Source organism: Streptopelia decaocto (genome assembly GCF_964273445.1).
Source record: "Streptopelia decaocto genome assembly, chromosome: 1".
Lineage (NCBI taxonomy): Eukaryota > Metazoa > Chordata > Aves > Columbiformes > Columbidae > Streptopelia > Streptopelia decaocto.
Window position 1 is genome coordinate 46,306,555 of NC_138663.1, and position 19,858 is coordinate 46,326,412.

Below are 19,858 nucleotides of genomic sequence, written 5' to 3' on the forward strand. Positions count from 1 at the left end.
ATACTTGAAGACATTTCCTCCAGAGAAAGGAGAACTATTATTGTTGCTCTCAAGAAGGTTTGATTCATTCTGTTAATAAATGGAAAGCATTGCCTGTGACCCAGTTTAGTAGTATAGTCGAAGCAGCAGAAAACCTTGTTCATTATATTTTTACTTTTTAAACCAATGCTATTTATATTAACTTGAGGGACAATGTTTCATTTTCTTCCAGGAGAAAGATGCACAAAGAATACTGAGCAGGAGTTTCTTGGTGTTTCTTTTGCCTAATGCTGTATATTGCCCCTTAAGTGAAAAGAAAGGAAAATATTTTTGCAATTTTAAGAAGAAAAGTAAATAAGAAAATGCTTTAAATTTCTGTTGTTGTGGTCTTCAGGAGGTAGAGGCTTCAATCCATTGCATCTGCAGGGAATTTTGGCGCTTACTGCGCTGCAATTATTTTCTTCAGAGTTCACTCAGAGCAGTGTTAATCAGTTATGTATAGTAGCTTAAAATACCATTATTGCAGCATTGTTTATGGATAACGAATAACCTGTATAATAATGCACCTGCGTGGTTCCAGTTTTAGTTGTCCTTATCTTGCATAATGAAATATAATTTTGTTAATTAAAAAAATCTAGAACTTTTTTTTCAATAGGGCAAAAACAGGCTTTAAAATAAAATCTTTCATCTCTCTTTTCTGGGCTTGTCTTCTTTGTTCTTTTTTTTTTTTTACTTTCAGTATATGTAGATCATGAAGTATGGCCAAAGCTCTTGATTTTTGGTGGCTCAGTCTCGCTGCAGTTCTCCTCCTTGGGGTTTATTTTAGGTATTGGCTACAAATACGAGCCTTGGATATCAGGTGTGGGACAAAAATAATATATGTGTAATTTGGCAAATAGTGAAAGTTTGCTTGTGTATTGAAGTAACTAAGCTTTAAAAAATAAAGTTACCTTGTTAAGAGATGTACTGGGTATCGTGGAGGGGTAAATAAAATGCTCTTCAAAGTGGACATCCTTTCCTGAAGAGCAGCCTGAAGTATAAGGGCAGGGGTAGGGAGAAGTGGGGAAGGAGCGACCTTGTGTCCAGTACACATCCAAGTTCCAACAGGTCAGTTTGTTTGCTACTGGAACCTGGAAGGAGAAGCTTCCAGGTGTTGAACTTAACAAACAAGCAAAGCTTAGAGCCCCTCATGTCTAAAAGTTAGGGAGATGGGAGGAATGTCAGGTTTGTGTGAAGTCTTCTTAAAGAGGGTTCAAAGCCACGGCTGTAGGCCTTCCAGTAGTTCCCATAAAAGTGAAAAATGACATTTCAGCTGTGTAACAGACTGTGGTTGTTAGTCACGTAATGTAGTGAAGCAGACCTTATCTTTTGATTAGGCTTTCGTATCAAAAAATGAACTGAAAGTCCTGTGTATAGGCAGAACTGCTGATAGAACAGAAACGTGTTTTCGAAATTTTAATTTATCAGCCTAGTGTGGAGAGAAGCAGGGAAAAAAGGCAGAAGCAAGCAGGCTGCTTTGAATAAGTGACTCAGTTCATGTACAGGACAAGATGTGATTGTTTACATGCTCAGGATGTGCTGCCGCAACATTAACGCAAATGAAGAGATCTTATGCGTGATGGAGCTATTGTTCTCGTTTAACATAAAATAAACAAAAAGACCCACATCTCGGGTCTTTTGCCCACGATGGCCCTTCTATCAATTTAGAGTGGTTTTTTTCTCTCTGAGTGATAGTACTTCCAAAATCCCTGCTACCATAAAGTCTAAATGTTCCTGATACAAAATAGGTTTTATATAAGTGTTGAAATCAAAAAGCAATAAATAGTAATGCATTAGACTTTCTAAAATCAGTTTTGGGTTGTGGGTTTGATTTTTGTATTTCTATAAATCACATATTTAAAATTTCCTTTAAATTGTCAGTATTTTGGGGAAAGGAGGACTTGGTTGATAGTTGACTCTTAAGTTAGATGTGCAAGTTATTTCTCTGTAACTGAGGGCAAGAAACTTCATAATATTCCTTGGAAGTCTCTTATGTTTGTACAGTTCCAGGAGCTTGGATTTCAGGAAACGCTTAGACAATCTGAATAACAATGAACTTAAGAGTCGACTGTGAAACAGAATGAACCAGATGGAGGGAGCAGGCGACCTGTTTTAGCCTTGTCAGCATGGAATAGATAATTTGTGATGTGAAGTTAGCCAAGGGAGTGCTACCAAGGAAAGCACACTCTAAATCACAAGTGGTGGAAAATCAGAAACACATGCTGTGACTGTGAGAAGTGGTTAGTCATGATGGGGATTTGGCTGGCTTTTCCTCAAATTCTCATTCATAGAAAATGATTTAATAATTGAAAATGTATAGCAGGTGGCTTTTCAGAGTATTTCACAGTATTCTGGAAAATTTCATTCTTGCCGCCTATTTGGATATATTTAGAAGAAGAAAGCTTATTACTGAATAGGAGGGGAAGAAAAACCATAGAAGCTGGAGCAGGGAGGGAGGGAAAGCACTTATTAGAAACACCAGAAGTGAGTTGAACAATTAGTCTAGAAGAAGAGATACAGAATGTCTTGCATCACTCTTCAAAAATGTGTCGCCCCCGCACTGATTCAGGGTGGATGTGTTTTGAAGGATTTGCGTCAGGTGAAAGGTGCTCTCCTTCGGTAGGAGTGCAGGCTTCTCACAAGCACCTCTCCGTTTGCCACCCGTGTAGCACCTGAGGCTCCCAAGTGTTTCCTTATATTGCTATGGAAACCTGCGACAGAAGAAATATACACATAAAAGTCGCATTTATTTTTATTTGAGAAGTTAGGAGAGAGTATTTTAATGGCTCCTCCTTAATTATTGGCACTTATCTGAAGAGTGGGGCTGATCTAAAGCAAAATAGTTAACTGTGGGGTGTGAAGCCTACCTCTTGCCTGCTTAAGATCCTTAAGCATAGTAAATCTGAGTATGTGTACATCGCTGTGTTGTTTTCCCTGTGACTGTGATTTTTTGTTTTGTTTTGTTTTTACCTGACTGTCTGTTGAAGTTTGCAGTGTCTAGGCACAAAAGTTGTTTGTGTTGGAACTGGTTTGTTCATGTCATTTTTATGCTGTGGAGCAACCTGGAAGCAGGACTGAGAGCAAGTCGTGACATGGGAGACTTTCCAGTGGAGATCATTGGGTTTTGAAGGAGCTGGTGTCAGCAATGAAGCAGAAAACTGCCTTTTCCCCTCATTGTTCTCCCATTGTTGGTTTAATCTGAAATAGTACCATATCTAAAGATTTATTTACACACAAGCAGTGACCTAGCTAATTTGGCCTTAGTTCAGTCCTTTAACCAGCAATTAGATAAAAGGTTATTTCTGGGATACTTCGAGATTGAACTGGGCATGTCCATAGAATTTGAGGCAAAACAACATTGGTGTGAACTTGACTGCCTGAGTTGCAGGTTATACATGGCTATTTTGCATTGACCAAATTATAATGGACCAAGAGAGTAAAAGCTGTGTTGATAGAATCAACACTAAACTTATGTTTCTATGCCTTCTTTGGCATGGCTTTCTGCAGAGTTAAGGCATTTTGAACTTTTTTTGCTTAAACTAAAATTACATTTCCATCCTTCTCGAAGTGTCTGTTCTTACGGTCTCTGCTCTGTGGTGCTAATAAAAAGAATTAAGATGGAGGGAAAGACAGGTGATCAAACTGACCCTGAGAAGGAGTGGGTTCTCTATGAGGTCTTGCCCAGTATGCTTAGTTGCTTAGTCTCTACCTGAGGTCTTGCTGAAGTTGCATAGTACAGCAACTGAATTTTTATAATTACCAGACTATGTTGGCATAATGGGGAACATTTTCAAAAGTATCCAAGCTCTACAGGTTAGTTCACCTCTGTGTTATGCCTTACTCGTGAAATGGCCTTGAAGCTCCCCAGCCTTTAAATATTGAAGTGCAGATACTTGCCAAGAGGTATCTGGGATTATCTTTGACCACCAACTGGAATAAACCCCTGATGTATGTTAGTGAGGTGTCTTACAGCTTTAATGTTTGTCTTTTTGATAGGTGATAGATAAACTGCTGATGGTGAAAGGACAACCTTCTTTGTTATTTGACCCCATCAGCATTTGCTGGGTGGTCTCAGACAATCGGTTGCCCCGGATCTCTGATTTCCCTGGTAAAAAGTATTTTAGAAGTAGGGTTTGCCATCTCCCTCCATTCCTATACTCTCAACCCTATGCATGATTATTAGTATGATGTTCTGAGTGTAGGTACTTCTAGATATTGCTGTTAAGTAGCTCTAAAAAAACATGAGCAGAAGGTGTTTTGCTGCAACATACTGTACAGGAGTTTTGGGGGCTGATTTTATGTAATTTAAAGCCTTTTATGATGATTAAGCATGGTTTTAAACCTTCCATTAAGGATTCTTCTCCTGTGAGTTTTAGAAGGAGCAGTCAATATGAAAGAGATGGTAAAACTCTCTCCCTAAACAGAGTCTGCTTTGGAATATCCTGAAAAAGTAACATAACCTCCTCTGCACGCTTCTTTACCCATTGGAACCCCTGTGCTGCTGGTATATGTATACTTCTTGAAAAAAAGATAATTACTCCTGATTATTTTTGTTGCTATTGCTAAACCCTAAAAGCTTTAGAGTTGCCTTAATTCTATATTGTATGTTTCTTATGGGATTCTTCTTCTAAGTGCTAATCGGATACCCCTCTAAAAGTCTTGCAAGATAGACTTAAATTGTCATCATAAACTTTTGTTTAGCTTGCACAGCTATGACTGGTGATGGTAATGATGCTGTTTGGGAAAAGAAAAACAAAAACAAACAACTACCTTTAAACTGGGCTTATTTGAACAAGCAGATCACTTTGTGTCTTCATGATTTGCTTCTGTTAGTGAGGCAACCCAAAGATTTGTGCTTTCTGGAGCCTGATGCGTATATGCAATGACTCTCTCTTGCAAATGCTTTTTCTCTGTGCTTCTTTCAGCCACTTCTTAAAAGAGTATAAGAGAGATTGATGAAATAGCAGAATTCAGTTTGACACCTAAACACAGGTGGCTGAGCTCTCTCACTTGCCAGTGGAGAGCTATTGACACACTCAGAGGAACGGAGGAAGTGATTCATCTGAGCAGCCATGAGACGTGTGCTCGAGGGTGGGCTGCATGCTCCCTTTGCTCTATTCACTACGGGTGTCTTTTTCCCAAGTGGTTCTCACCCAGGATCTTTGGAGAAGAAATAACTTTTTTATGTCTGCTTTGCATTTTGCAACCAGAGGATGTAATGGCCAATCTACGTAGGCTGTTAAGCATGATGTTCTCACCTATTCAACAGTTCAATGCTTCGGACTTCTGAGCCTTTAGGATGCGCTATGTTTTGTGAGGTTTCGCTGTAGCCACAGGGTCTAGATTTATCAGAAGTCAAGGTAGCTGATTGCTGCTGGCAAACCAGTGCTTGTCTGCAGGAGAAATGGGACTGTCACACACCCAGCCGTACCTCTGGGAGAGCATCCTTGCCCCGCCTCGGAAGCTCTGGCCTTCAAACTTTTTGTAAATAAAAAAGCGATTTATCACAGAATGTTGGGGATTGGAAGGGACCTTGAGAGATCATCTAGTCCAAACTCCCTGCTGGAGCAGGAACACCTAGATGAGGTTACACAGGAAGGTGTCCAGGCTGGTTTTGAACGTCTCCAAAGGAGATTCCACAACCCCCATGGGCAGCCTGTTCCAGTGCTCTGTCACCCTCACTGAGAGAATTTTCTTCTCATATTTAAGTGGAACCTCCTGTGTTACAGTTTGCACCCATTGCCCCTTGTCCTACCGTTGGTTTTCACTGAGAAGAGCCTGGCTCCATCCTTGTGACACTCACCCTTTATATGTTTGTAAACATTAGTAAGGTCACCCCTCAGTCTCCTCCAAACTAAAGAGCCCCAGCTCCCTCAGCCTTTCCTCATAAGGGAGATGCTCCACTCCCTTAATCATCTTTGTGACTCTTTATAAATATGTGCTTCTTTATAAATGACAGGTTGCCTTTCACCCAGTCCTCCCTTTACCATTTAAAATGGCAAGTATACCTGCCAGTTCATGCCTAGTGAAAGGTTCCTAGCAGTGTGACTGTGGTCATTGCACCGAGCAGTTGTTCTGCCATCCCTTCTGAAAATCTGGACTTTGGCTTGGAATGGTCTGCATGAACAGCCTGACCATGCAACCAAGGATCTGCTTGGCTCCTTGGAAAAAAGGGGAGTTGGGGCAGAATAAAGTTGCTTTATCTCTGAGATTTACCTATCTGGTCATCCGTAGTGTCCGGCTCTGATGCAGGCAAGAAGCCTGAATTGCTGCACTCCTAAATCACTGTTTTTAAAAGCTAGTCTGTAATCAGTACAAACATTACAATTAGTTCTCAACTGGAATGTAGCAAAGTGTATATGTGAAATGCTCCATAAAATGCAGTGGTTTCTCCAAGTCCCAGATTTCTTTCAAGCTAACATCAGCTATGTCTATCCCAGTAATCATGTGCAAATCGTTTTTTTGCTGTTTTTCTTAGAAGCCAGATCCTGGACGTGTCTCTGGTATTTCCTTAGACTCTGGGCTGGTGCATTGCATTCCTTGTGTTACCACTTGTCTTGGTATTGTTTCAACTTCATCTCTTGCTCATCATCTCATCTATTGCTAATCCCCAGCTTCCTATTAATTGTTATCATGATAGGAGAGATGAATAATGATTTCATTCTGTTTTCTTTAATTGCTCTTCACTTCCAAAAATATGGCTGGTCTCAGGTAAATTATTTTGGCTATTGGGGCCACTACTGTGTGTTTGTTTTGTTTTGGCAACCATAATGAAAATCTTAGAAAAACAAATCAATCTCTCAACAACTTCTTTATTATTAACAGCTTGGTGCCCTTGTCAGGTGCTGGTGACCAGAGAGTCACAGAAGGCATGGGTGGTATTCATCATTTCCTCCCATAGCACAGCTGGAAGAGGACTTCTGTACTTGGAGGGAGGTGTGTGCTCATCCTCCTGTGTGTGGGAGGATTCCAGCCCACATCACAGGAAAGTGATAGGCCACTTGTGTAGACACATGGGTCCTCCAGTGTCTGCTTGCTTCTGATTTAAAACAAAGCAACAACAGTCCCTGAAAACAAACCCTCTCCCCTGCAAACCCACACAAACCTGACCGACCAACCAAAAAAACCACCACCACCACCACCAACAAAAAAAAAAAAAAAAACAACAAAAACACAAACAAAAAACCCTGCTCCACCAACAAAAAAGTATGTTATGTCAAGAGAAGATTTAAGAGCCTCTGTTGCTTGGCCCAACTTTATGTCATGATGGCAAGAGGACAACTACCGTTTTGGCCAAATACAATCAGGTAGAGAAATTTCTTGGATATGAATATTCTGTACCCTTGGTGAGCTCTGAATCCAGTAAACTAAAAAACTACTTCTAGTGGTGTTTTGGGAATTTAGACACAGTTCTTTCCTAAACTTTACTGAATTCAAACTGACCCTATGGTTAGTTTTACTCATTTTGGAAGTAGATTTGCCACATGCTAATTGATTTCCTCAACTCCAAAAGCAATGCAACTTTCAGCAGATGTATTCCCTTGACACTATTATTCTTTTGATCTCTGCTGATGCTGTGACCTTGAAGTTCCAGGAAGGCAGGGGGTACATGGTCATGATAGACCTTGCTGACCGCTTGAGACTCTAGTAAGGGAAAGGACATAAGGGAGAAGAGATCTGGTTTGGGCTTATATCCAATTATTACAATATATTTTTAGACTATTTTGTACTAAGGAAGTAAACACTTAATACTGTGTAAAGGTTAGAGATAGACCCACCCATTCTTGGAATTATGTACAGCTTGTCCTGAGTGACATCAGTGATGGATCTGTCTTGTGTATATATGCAATTCAGTGATTTATTACAGTATAATTTTGTGCCAAAGCTTATTCAAAAATGTCTTAGGTTGTTTCAGGAAACTGTTGTTTTATACTGAGCTTTTTATCTTTACTGAGTTTATCCAGACCCAGTACATCCATTTAAAGAAATATTTGGAATATGGAGTGCAGACCTAGTGCGTAAGCTTTTCAGCTCTTTGCCTCAATTGCTTTTCTTTGCTGTATGAGCCTTTGAAAATATACAAGTATCCTAGGTCAAGCTGTTTTTGCTTATATTAAATGCATATTTTAGCTATGAGTGTTACCACTTTAAAAAGTGATCTTTAAAAGCTTTTTTTTATTATTAGTTATATTTCTAAGACCTGTCCAGTTAAAAAAAAAAAAAAAGTCAATAAAAATTTGAGTGAGTTTGTGATTTTTGTTATTCTTTAAATTAGGTATCATCCCGAATATAGAATGCCTTCTGTGTGTGTCATATCTGTGCAAATGCTAAAATGAGATCTTGTCAATAAAGTCAATTTTCTGTGAAGCACATATGACTGATGATACTAGATATATTGATAAAAATTACTTGTACCTCTTTTTAAAAATTAAGCATATGGCTCAGTATCAGGTATTTTTCACAAACTGGTAAAGTGCAGAGCTATTAGGCCACAGCACTGGTTTAATCCTTGGAACAGACTCTGAGTCTTAAATGTCACCATTAACCAATATTCTTCAGAAAATCTTGTAAACTCCAGAACTCTTCAGTTTGCATTTTTCAAGTGTCAGTACAATAGAAAAAGAAAAAGGAAAATAAAAAGTACTGTAATCCTCAGTAATTTAAGAATATAAGGTCAGAGTAGAGATGATCTTGTCTCTGAAACGGTCAGGTGCAGATCCAATTTTATGGCTGTATTATCCCCTCTGTGTTTGTAACCCATCATGATAGACACCAGGGGAGAATAGTTCTCCTGATCCAACTGTGCATGATGCCTGTCACTAACAGTAGGACACCATGGCTGGTTCCTGAGCCTGGATTTTGAGGGCAATACAGGAATGCTGGAGAGACTTTCCAGGAGGGCCACCAAAACTGTACAGGAGTAGGGAAACAAACCTTATAGCAATGCTTAATGATGGTTTTGGTTTTTTAATCAAGAAAAAGATTGACAACTGGGAATGTATGTGTGCATAGGTCTTGCTGCAAGTTCTTCAGTATCACAGACAGTAATAAATACTGTAGTTGGAAATCAAACTATTAACATAGTATCTCAGGCATTTTGAAGCAATGAGTAGTCAAAGCATTTCACAAATGCATCTTTAAAAGATTATTTAATACAGCTTCTGCCTTGTCTCTGCAATGGTCTTGCCTGATAATTGTATTATTCCCTCTGAAGCTAAAGCTCTGAAAACCTCTATGTCTAGAGCATTTGTTAAGCAGTCTCTACAGATATGATGTTGTGGCACCTTTAATGAAATGTACTTTCTTTGTCACAGAGGCCAATACAAGATGATAATAGGGATGAAGCTATTTTGATTAGATCATTCTTGTCTCATGCCTCCTCCATGGCTTTGACTTTATATGAGGAAATACTTTTTATGTTTGTGTCAGACTATCTTTTCTTTCTGTTGCGGAAGATGAATAATCTGTTTTGTTTGTGTTGTGACCAAGTTGCCTGATTGTTTTTGTTACATTTCCTGAGAGCATTGTTAAGGTGTACAGAGCCTATACTTGAGCGAATGTGGTTTTCTTTCCCGAGTTTCTGACTGTAAGTCACACTCAGTGAATTTCTATTAAAACAGACTTAGCCATAGCAGGTAAAGCTGTTGAGCATCTTCATGAAGCATGGAAAGTCAAATCTGGGCCAATTCTTTCTCTATGCTCTCTGCACTAAAAACTAGCAGCTGCTTCCTGCTGAAACGCGCAGTAAATTTCCAAGAATGTTCAGCAAGTTGTGCAAACACTTTGAATTGTGTGATGAATTTGAATGGGAGGAGCATGTTTCAAAAAAGGAATTTAACCTGGTAAAATATACTGAATTGTATAACACTGCTGTAGAGGGGAAAATCTGTTCACATCTCTATCAGTGTTTGACCATTTCTAAGAGAAAGATGGATCAGTTATGAACTCTTTAAAAATCTTAATAATAAACAATGTATTTAGGAACCTTTCCTAACTAGGTGTTGTTCTGATTTTGTGAACTACTGTAAATTATTCTGAAAAACTATATACTTGAATAATTTTCACTCTAATTCATCTTGCTGCTTTTCTAATAGAGACAGGCAGTTCCTTGGGCTGCTTATCAACCTATGGAAGTTGAGAAAAATGCTTCTCAATTTCAAAGAAAAGTTAGTTCTATTTTGGTACTATAAGCTGCTTTATATTGTGTACTTGTCATAATTACATGTGGAAAAGGAAATGGAAGGTTGGATTTTAATAAGTAAAATTCAAATTCTGTTTATCTCTTTTTTTCTCTCAGGTGGAAAGACATGACATGAATACCTTAAGTTTGCCGCTTAACATTCGCCGTGGAGGCTCTGACACCAACCTGAACTTTGATGTACCAGATGGGGTCCTAGAGTTTCACAAAGTCAAACTCAGTGCAGATAGCTTGAAACAGAAAATCCTCAAGGTTACAGAACAAATCAAAGTTGAACAAACAGCTAGAGATGGAAACGTGGCTGAGTATTTGAAACTGGTAAACAGTGCAGACAAGCAACAGGCTGGGCGCATTAAACAAGTATTTGAGAAAAAGAACCAGAAATCTGCCCACTCCATTGCGCAGCTGCAGAAGAAATTGGAACAGTATCACAAAAAGCTCAAGGATATTGAACAAAATGGATCTTCCAAAACTGCTAAGGATGCCTCCAAAGATAACTTGAAGGATATTCAGCACGGAAAGTCCCGTACCTCTGGGCATGCAACAGAGAGCAGCAAGTCGGGTGTGCCCGGTGTATCTTTGACACCACCCGTCTTTGTTTTCAGCAAGTCTAGAGAGTTTGCAAACCTGATCCGAAACAAATTTGGTAGTGCAGACAACATTGCTCATCTCAAAAATACCTTGGATGAATTTCGGCCAGAAACGAGTTCTAGAACATATGGAGGCAGTGCCACCATTGTTGCCAAACCAAAATATGTTAGTGATGATGAATGCTCAAGCGGGACCTCTGGGTCAGCAGACAGTAATGGGAATGCTTCCTTTGGTCCTGCTGTGGCAGGTACCCTGGACAGCCAAGGAAAGCTTTCCATGATTTTGGAGGAACTAAGGGAAATCAAGGAGACACAGTCCCAACTGGCTGATGATATTGAGAATTTGAAAACACAGTTTAAAAGAGACTATGGCTTTATTTCTCAGATGTTACAAGAGGAACGATATAGGTACTTTTGAAACTGTTTTCTTGAAATTACTTTTGAATGGGTATAGAAGCTGTTTGGAAGGTGTAAATGTGGGTGTGTGCTTGTGTGTGTAATATTTCAGAAACAAGAAAAAAAATATTCCAGTCAGTATCTGGTACCAAAATGTTCCACTCCTTCCAATAACTGAAAATACATGTAAAACATTAATATTTCCTGTCAAATGATGTGGTAGTTCTTTGCCTTTTGTTGAAGGCTTGTCAGAAAATTCTCTCATTTGACATATTGTGTGATGTGAATACTGCGTATAGGAGATGCCAGTTGTTTTGTAACTGGTGGAAGGATTCTGATCTATTGCGACTTCAAAATACTAACCAATCTATGGTGTAGCAGAGCTGACGTACAGCTGATAAATAGACCTTTCAGTCCTGAGTACCTTGTCCAAAGACTTCTCAGACACATTGGCATCTTGTGGATGGGATGCATTGTCACTTTGTACCCTGCTATAACATACAGCTACGAAATATAATTTTAAGTGCTGTAGTAGAACTTCCCCTTGCCTTTGTTACTTGACAATTCATTCCTTTATCATCCACTGTGGGAAGTGAGAGACGTTCTGTAGAGGGCTTGCACCTGCTGTACCTATATCCCAATTGTCGTATTGCTTGTTAAACTAAGTGTTGATTCTTGCATTCTTTACTACACTAATGGGCAAAAACTCAGTATGAAATGCAATATTTAGTATTTCCCATGTTTAAAGTTCTTGAATACAAGAGAAGGCTGAATATCAGATGGGAACATGAGGGGGGAAGGAACAGAGGGGATGGAGTCCTGAACTCAGGACTTGGCTTCAGGAGAAGGCAGAGCAGCCCTTTCTGACAGCACACTGCCATTGAGATCTGCAGCCTTCTGCCACTGTTTCCACAGCTAGACAATTTTACCTCCATCATTTTTGTGTCAACTGCAGTGTTTGCCTTTGTGTGTTAAACCAAGTTTCAAAGTAACAAAAAAAATATATATTCTGGTTTCCTGATGGTTTAGTTGAACTGGTTTACCATGTAGAGACATGCCAGAGCAGGCTGGACATGAATGGCAAACCTTGCAGTTCTGTTTGAGAGGGGATCCAGGGAATTTATTTTTCCTTTCACTACTGGCAAGCTGTTAACTGGTTCAAGCTTACTTTTGAAACCATATCTTCTTGTCTAAATGAAGAGGGAGAAATTGAAAAATGTGACTTGGATACCCTGAGCCACTGTTTGTAGTTCATATAATTTGCCAATGATGTACAAATATTTGCTTTTTAACATCCACTGCCAGCAAGAAACACTCAAAAAAGGCCTTCAGTTCACTGAATAAATGCTTATGGAGAGTTTCCAAAGTTTTTAGCAATTTCTCTATGTGCTCTGTAATGCCAGTCAGATGAATCCATAGTAAGTTACCTTTTAAAATGTGTAATTGTTTTCATGATTTAGAATTACTTGAATAAAAGGCACTAAAATTAGACCTTTTTTCCTAATAAGATACGAAAGATTGGAAGACCAGTTAAATGACCTCACTGATCTTCATCAACATGAGACAGCAAACTTGAAACAAGAGCTAGCCAGCATAGAGGAGAAGGTGGCCTATCAGGCATATGAGCGATCACGAGATGTTCAGGTACTTTTTCTTTTTCCTTACCCATAATCTTCCAACATTTTGTAGCAATCATGTACTGTAATACTTGCCTCTTTGTAAATAAGGAATCTGGGGAAATAGTTAAACCTGTGTTTTGTCTGTTTTATGGTAAAAACCCAGCACATTTAATTGGTGGCAGTCTCCATTTGTTCCAGTGGATTCAGAATTTTTTCTGTTTGGATTGATAATATAGCCTAGACAGACTAGTGGATGAAGAATGGCCTGGTTTAATTTCTTGCATCAGAGGAAGAAGGAATTGTCTCCTTGTATTGTGTAAAATGCCACTTTTTACAATGTCCTAACACAAACCTCTTGCTCAGTTTCAACAACATGTAGCCATATCATTGGCAAGGTTTATTATAAATCGAGTGTAAAGTAAAAAGAAAGACAGCTAATTGATAAATAGACTTGTAAATTTGCCAGTTCTAATTTAAGAGTTTTAATCCATGGTTGCAACAGCCCCTATAATCAAAGCTGTAGGCTGTGTTCACCTCAATGATCAGTTGTAGCTGTGTCTGGCTTCAATCAAAAGCCAGTAATAATGTCTACAAGTTTGTCCTGACAGCATGTAGTTACATACCTGAATATTTAGATACAATATAATCGTTCATATAATGCATATTTCTACCTAAAATCTGAGCAAGTGGTGAAAAATGGTGAAAAGATTGTTTTGCCTTACCTTGGGTTTAAATTCACTACCAACCTGAGGAATGCTCGACAACTGTCTTCAGATTGGCTCAGATGGTAAACAAACAAACAAACAAAAACCAACAAACCACCCTGTCCTGTACTCAGACTTCTAACCGTAGAGAGGACTATCACCCTGGTCCCTCCTTGGTGTGAGAGTCAAGAACCCTCTGGGAACAGAGCGGGAAAGGGATGGTACTGAATCTAAGTCTATTAGTGTCCTTTGTAGGGTTAAAGAAAAGAGGCCTCTCGTGCAGGACTCCTTTCTGTAAAGACATCTTGAGGATGTGAAAACTCAATGAGACCCAAGTTCTTCAGCAGAAGGGCTGTGAATGTTCACCAACTCATTAGCAGAACCCTGGAGGGGTGTCAGAGACTTTTAAAACTAATTAAGCGCTACATTGATACAGCCTTGTTTCTTTTATCTCTGTACAGTTGGGCCTGTTTAAACCTGTCTCTTTAGGGGTTTGGCAAATAAGCTAAATAGAATAAAAGCGTTTAAGTTGTGGATATTTTAAGTAACAACCTAGCTTTGGTGCACTCTGTCTGTAAGGGATGGGCAAATCATGTTTGGAACACTTGTTCAGCCTCTCAATGCAGGTATCATACTTGTGCAGCTGGACTTTCTCTAAAACAGCATGAGATGATTTGAGAATAACTTAGGGTCACAGTGGAAGAAGGACCAGGAAAGTTCTTTAGTGTGTAGTGGAGAGTGTGCATGAACCCAAAGGGACTTCGCACCACCCGTTAAGAACTGTCTTCTGTGTTATGACTAATTCCTGGAAGAGTGAAAGGAAACAGCCCTCTGTAAGGTGCCGTGCTGTGTGCTTTATGCTGACTTTGGTGTCCAGCTGGTCACACGGCAGGCCAGTTCAGCTTGCCGAAACAACGGAGAACTGTGCGGGGTTTTTGTTTGTTTTTACACAGAGGATTGGGTTGAATCATCTTACTGTGTGATCAGGGGAGTGAACGCCCCTGCCAGTGCAAGAAAAATGTTTGAAGTTCAAGAGTGGGAAATAAAGTAGGGATGCCGGAGCATAGTTTTTCTCTTACACAGTGATAAAAGGTTATGTCAAGTTGATTGATTTCATTAAATTATAGCCTTGCACTGTGTTACATAGTGGTGCCCAAGTCCCAACTCCAGCAAAAATGTAGCATTTTGGCAAGGAAGTGAAGCAGTCAGAAATTTTTCCATGATTCACTTTGAGAGAGCTCAAGCATGGGGTTAGTGACTTAGGAACCATTTTACTCAAAGACCATTTTTAGTCTACCCTCAAGCAGAGGAGCAAGGCGAGAACCTAAGGTTTCCTTAGAACGAAATGTGAAGTGGAATATATCGTGTGAGAGAATCCCCTAAAAGCATCACCACGTATTTCTCCACTGCACGCTGCCCACTTGGGGTATGTCTTCCCAGTGACAGAGGGGGAAGGCAATCTCTGCCTGAGGACTCCGTCCTAGCGCTGGATGATGGGTGGCTTTGAGAGAAAAAGTAATGTAGGCAGGAGAAGTGGTGTAAACCACTACATGTTGCAAAGTAGATTTAATTAGTATCACAGCAAGCTTGTTCTACCCTTATGTTTTCTAGAGCATATACAAAGAAACTAACTTTGATGCTGTTTTAATGCAGTGAAAGTTGCCATGGCAACAGCTTTGCCAGTACTTTATCTCATCAGTATATGCAGGAAACATTATCTGTCGCAAACATTAATTATGATACTTTTTCTCAGGCATGAAAAATGTAAAAACCACATTTTGGACAGTGTTGTCAGACTTGATTATGCCTGAGCAGGCAGTGATACACACATGCAGATATATATGGGCATTTATATTTAAAAGAGCTGGTGGTTCATTCAAGTTTTAGGAGTCTATAATAAATTGCACTTCAAATCTAGCTGATGGATGGCTCTGCAGCTAAAATGGGAAAAGTGGTGTATGGAAATACAGCTGCCCTAATTCTTGTTTTCTGTCTCCAGGAAGCTTTGGAATCCTGCCAGACCCGGGTTTCAAAGCTGGAGCTTCATCAGCAAGAACAGCAAGCACAGCAGTCTGAAACGGTTAATGCCAAAGTGCTCCTGGGGAAATGTATAAATGTTATCCTGGCCTTCATGACTGTCATCTTAGTGTGCGTTTCTACTATTGCGAAGTTCATTGCTCCTATGATGAAGAGCCGTTTTCATATCATTTGCACTTTTTTCGCAGTGACGCTTCTGGCAATATTTTGTAAAAACTGGGATCATATCATTTGTGCCATAGAAAGGATGATTATACCAAGATGAAGCTGCCGGTCTGGCTGCTTTCCTCCTTTTTTTTTTTTTCCTTCCTTCCTCTCCCTGTTTTTTAAGTGCTGTATGTATACAAATTATTTTTTGTCAGTTTAAATGTGCGGACTGGATGGAGAAGGCTACTAAGACTCTCGGACTTTAAGCTGTAAATACATAAATGCATACTTGTTGGCAGTCAGTTGCCTGTTCAATCAGATTGTGTCTAACTGGCTATGTCTGCAATGAACTGTTCACTTATGTCAGTCTTCTGCCTTAATCCAATGGGTTTTCCACTTTACAAGCCCACGCCCACAAAAGATGGTATGATGCTGTGGAAGGGATCCAAGGAACTGCAAGTGTCAGGTGTGCTTTTTACTAGGCTGGAGTGCAAAGAGTGTGATCAGGAGAGAGTGCACCATAATGTGTATCAGCCCTAATAAGTTAATTTTCTCTCTGAATCCAATTAGAATGATAAGGCAAATTACACAGTCATATGTATTAACAGTTCTCAATTCTAAATTACTGAGTATTTGTATATAGAGTTTCTCATGTTCTGGACCAGCAAAACTTGATGCATCTGCTAGTAACCCTTTGTACAGAGAGTTTACTGTTTGTAAATTAGAGCAGTGATGACTATTGACCACAGTCAGCAGTTGTTCTAGCCAGGCGCTGTTCCTCAACACACTTGGGAAATACACAAATGTAGCATTAAGCTTCCAAAGACGAACTGAATTGAATGGCAGGATCTCCAGGCCACTTTGTCAAGGAGGCAAGTAACTGGTGGGTATGTTGTCACGTAGACCGAAGCACTCACTTGCTTCAAGCCCTGCAACCTTCAAGAGGAAAGGAGTACTCAGGAAGGCAGCATTGGGGTTAGCCTTTGTTAGCACTGAATTGTTGGGGTGCTCTAACCAAATGCAAAGCAGGTGGTGGTGGGACTCTGGCTACAGTGGATTTCTCTTTCTTGTGTCAGATTAAGGAATGTGGAAGAAGCCTGAGGGAACAGGCCCTCAGGGGAGCAGGGAGGTAAACTTCTGTAAATATACAAACACTGTGCAGACTCTTTTGATAAACATTCCTGAATATAATGTACTAGCATACAGTGCCACTACTAGGAGACAGGGTTGGTCTTGTTATCTTACTGGAATTTATTTTGCTTGATTTAAGAACTGCAAAAAGTTCTCCCTGAAGTCTGCTTGGCTTTCAGCCATGATGTAAAACAAGATCTTTATTTAAAAACCAAAACAAAATAAACTAAAAAAAACCCACAACCAACTACCAAAACCAAACACACAAACAAACAAAACCATCACAACCAGAATCCTTTTCCACTCTGCAGTAAATAAAAACAAAACAAACCAAAAAATGTCTCCGGTTACTGGAAAATAATCAAGTTGTATTTTCTTTTCAGTTGATGTATTTGTTATGCTTGTTTTGCAGAGGGAGGAGGGGAATACTTGATGTGTGTATTTGTTTTTAATCAAGTGCAATAGTTGGTGTAGAAATTGAGGAAACCTTATTCTGAGGAAAGGGAGTGGAGGAGAGGAGGCAGGGGAAGAACTTTGACATTTTACCATGATTAGATTAACAGTGAATACAGTTACTTTTTGTGGCTTCAGGGACTGAAGGAAGGACAGAATGAACTGCATAAGTAATGACATGACTCAGCATTTAGACAATTCAATTAAAACACTTGAAGAATTGTTAAATAATTATTTCCATGCATTGTATCTTTGAACAGAGAAATCGGGAAAGATTGTGGTGGCTCGCGGGCACAGGAAACGAATCAGATCAGGCACACCCATGTTATCCTAACCTGGCCCTGCCTAATGTTCAGGGGACGGTGCAGTGAGAAGCAAAAGTCCTGCTGAGAGGGATATGCCTTTATGAAGCCCAAACTTACCGACTGCTTTATCCCTGGCTGTGTTACAAATAATTGTTATATAGATATGTTCTTCCTTTCCTTAATGCTGGGTTTTTTTTCTCTTTGCTTGTAGCCCTGTATTCCCATTATCCCCTGAAGAAGGAAGGAGGTATCGTGTTATGTGTGAAACCTCTCTGTCTTAATTGTTGCATGTGCTCCTGCTGCTGTTCAGTTCAGGGAGACATTTCTACTCATGTCTCTCAATCCATTTTGGCACTGTATGCATACATTGCAACAGGTCTTTACCCCCACCTGACAGGTTCCTGCCCTCAGCCTCTTTTTACAGCTGGCTCATAAACTGAGGAGATTGCTTCCACAAGCACAGCTGATGAACTTATCTTCTCAGGGAAGGCCCTTCCACAATGTAAAAAAGATTAAAAGGAAAAAAGAAGTAGCACTTTCCTGGCCTTCACATAATGAGAAAGGGTTTCCCTTTGTTTATTTTTATGCCCTTTTGATGTGTCCTGAGATCCCTCTTGTTCTTTTCCACTGTTTTAATAGAATTGGTTCCTGTCTTTATTTTTGAAAAGTATAGTCTTTTTGTAGCGTGTACTTTCCATTTCTTTACCCAATGAGTGTCCTTCTGTTCAGAGTCTCTTCCTTTCTGAACTCTTTTCCTAAATTCCACGACCTCTTTCAGTAATCAGCCCTATGACTTCTTTTATTCCCCTCATTTGCATAGGCCACAAGGTTATACATCCATTACAAAAGAAAAAAGTCCTGGTTCTGATCCTCAGAAAGTTGTGACTCTTCATCGTGTTTTCTTGCCATCTCTATTATAATCTCCATTCTCTTATTCACTTCACACAGCCACCTTCTGTTTTGGCCAATTGAGAAAACACTGTCTATCATTTTGTTAAATAGGATCAGAAGGGTACATGTGCAAGAAAGAAATGAAAGTTAATAGCTTTTACGTAAGAATAACTCCTTTGCCTGTTGCATGTTTATATGTTTAAAGAGACAATCCTCCCAGTTCTAGTGTATATAGTTAAAAATATAATGTCAGGTAGTCTCAAGGTCAGGCAGGAATAAGGTTAGTAATTTTTCAAATAATGAAGTTGGTATGGTACAGCCTGGGGACCTGAAGGCTTCTGCTCCAAGGGCATCCTATTAGAATCTTGGAGGATGACCTCAATGCAAAATGAGGGTAGAACATAAAATCAATGGGCCTATGGAAGATTGTTCCACTGTCTTAATAAAATCTGATTAGGTCCAAATTGGAAACAGAAGGGTCTTGCATTTCCATATTGGCTTTATATCTGGCAGAGGACACAGAAAAGCTGTAAAGGCACTACATAATGTAACTCATGCAAATTAAAACAACCCCAATTGGTAAATGGGTACATCACTTCTCTAGGTTATTTTCACTGCTGGATTTAAATCACTAGAGCATGTGACATGCATCAAGAAATGAAGATGTGAAGGGCAAGACCCTGCTTTTGGGTGAAACTGCTGTAGTTTTGCACAGAATAAGGCTGCAGTGGCAGCTCTGCCAAGTGGAAGGTCATCCAGAGGGGAGGGTGCCTTCGCCTTCCTGCCTTTGCCCTCCCATTTCTCACCCTCTGGTGCCACATGTGTGTGTTGCAGTCTGCCATACGCCACGTTCGCTCACCAGGCAGGAAGAAAAACCTAGCAGAAGAGATGGATAGTTCTCCACAGCTAGGGACCTAAAGGGCTGATGGAAAGGTCTTGTGAGTGCAAAGCATGGACAAAAAGGGAGAAGAGCCTTTTTCTTTTTTGCTGCATTGAATCATTAGCTGGCTCTAAAACTGCACTGTAGGCAGCTGCCCTGCAGAATGATGGGGCAGCTTCAGCATAGAAAGGTTCTTTGTAGCTTTTGCCTACATGAAACGGATTCAGCCAGCCAGAGGATGTGGTAGCATGGGGTAGCCAGCTGTGCCCGTACCCAGGAGCAAGGGCAGGCTGGTGGCTGGGCTAGCCAGGGCTGATGCCTCTGCCACTAACTTTGGTATCGGCATCAGTTCCACCACTTGGGCTGGGAGGATAGTTGTGTATGTATCTGGCCTGCAGTCAGAGCTCTGCTTGCTGTGGAAGTACCCCCAGGCTGTCTCAAACACTTGCAAGAGCTCTCTTGATGAAAACTTAGTTCAGCTTCTCAACC

The 19,858-nt window shown here is 40.0% G+C and overlaps 2 protein-coding genes across 4 annotated transcripts in view; both read left to right on the forward strand.

Moving 5' to 3' along the window:
* Positions 1 to 16,007, forward strand: part of TMCC3 (transmembrane and coiled-coil domain family 3) — a 99,738-nt gene extending 83,731 nt beyond the window's left edge. For all 3 annotated transcript variants that reach the window (XM_082047314.1, XM_082047315.1, XM_082047313.1), the window contains exons 2-4: positions 10,316 to 11,214; positions 12,711 to 12,846; positions 15,525 to 16,007. In XM_082047314.1, the coding sequence (XP_081903440.1) occupies positions 10,331 to 11,214; positions 12,711 to 12,846; positions 15,525 to 15,827 (1,323 nt within the window). In that variant the 5' untranslated portion in view covers positions 10,316 to 10,330 and the 3' untranslated portion in view covers positions 15,828 to 16,007. The remainder of the gene's footprint in view (positions 1 to 10,315; positions 11,215 to 12,710; positions 12,847 to 15,524) is intronic.
* Positions 12,826 to 19,858, forward strand: part of CEP83 (centrosomal protein 83) — a 40,296-nt gene continuing 33,263 nt past the window's right edge. Inside the window, exon 1 of the mRNA XM_082047267.1 lies at positions 12,826 to 12,846. The gene's annotated coding sequence lies outside the window, so the exon portion shown is untranslated. The remainder of the gene's footprint in view (positions 12,847 to 19,858) is intronic.